The 1,144-nt window shown below is 28.1% G+C and overlaps 1 protein-coding gene across 1 annotated transcript; it reads left to right on the plus strand.

The window, feature by feature from the left end:
- Nucleotides 1-6: 6 nt before the first annotated feature.
- On the plus strand, nt 7-1,090 carry LOC126910025 (integrator complex subunit 1-like; the record flags this gene model as incomplete). Its single annotated transcript, XM_050692427.1, has 3 exons — nt 7-573; nt 670-866; nt 928-1,090. Coding segments are annotated over exons 1-3 (927 nt in total), but the record flags the coding sequence as incomplete, so codon positions are not given.
- Between the last annotated feature and the right edge of the window lie 54 nt (nt 1,091-1,144).

Genomic DNA, 1,144 nt, shown 5'->3' on the forward strand with positions numbered 1-1,144 from the left:
AAAACCATGCATACACAAAAATTAAAACCAGATCTTTTTTGGGGCTTATTGATTACTGCTCGTACATATCCAACATTATTTCAAAATGAAGAAGTTATTAATGCCTTGTGCTCTATTATAGCATGCCATTCTACTGTTTCTACAAAACAACGCCAGTATAATATTATTTCAGCCGTAACATCAATTAATTTGATAATGGCTACACATGATAAAGTAACTAATTGGCCTGAAGCATTTGTGAAAGTATTTATTGAAGATTCAATGGGAGAAAGATTATGGGTGGATAATGAAGATTGTAAATTTTTTATTGATAACATCAAAGTAAGTATTGATACACGTCTATCTCCTTATATTCCATTGGACTTTTTGGATACTATGAATGCTGGAGAGTCTACACCATCACTACCAGAATTTAATGAAGTAACTGTAATGCCAAGATATAGTACAAATCAAACATCTATTGAACACTTGTTTATTGATGTAGCTAAAGAATATTTGGTTCGAAGACAATCTACTGAAGGAATATCAAGGAACTTATTGAAACTTTTATCTGTAGCTGCTGGAGTTCTAGAGGTTTGTAGCAATTAATCATTAAATTAATGTAATTTTTTAATAGTAATGTATAATAATTAATAAAAGTAAAATTTATAATGCATAAACAAATTATAGGTTCGCTCTATGGTAGCTGGAAAGTTAGAAGTTTGGTTACAAAATGCCAAATTAGTAAGACCAGCTCAAGAACTTTTACTTGCTGTCTGTGTGAATTGTACTTCTCGTACTCAGAGAGATTTTGACATTATATCCACTATTGTTAAAATGAGATTGAAAAATAAGTCAATTGGCAATTTTTATGTATCTTGTATCAAGTAAATTTGATTTGTTTATTAAGATTTAAATATAAAATAATAGTTTAAAATAATTTTTTAGAGAATTAATTACTGCTAGCCCTGCTAATTTACCTGTAATAATAAAAAATGTTGTTTATAATGAAATGTCTACTTCACGCAATACGAGTAATATGTCAATTCTTCAAGTTCTATTTAAAGCAGAACCTGATCAAAGTGCATTACTTCTTGCTGATATTTTCCAGGTTATTATTGAATATTAAAAATAAAATTGTATTTTAAAGTTATTAATTTTGAAA

This window comes from Daktulosphaira vitifoliae, unplaced genomic scaffold (assembly GCF_025091365.1).
Source record: "Daktulosphaira vitifoliae isolate Bord-2020 unplaced genomic scaffold, ASM2509136v1 Scaffold_3139, whole genome shotgun sequence".
Classification (NCBI taxonomy): domain Eukaryota; kingdom Metazoa; phylum Arthropoda; class Insecta; order Hemiptera; family Phylloxeridae; genus Daktulosphaira; species Daktulosphaira vitifoliae.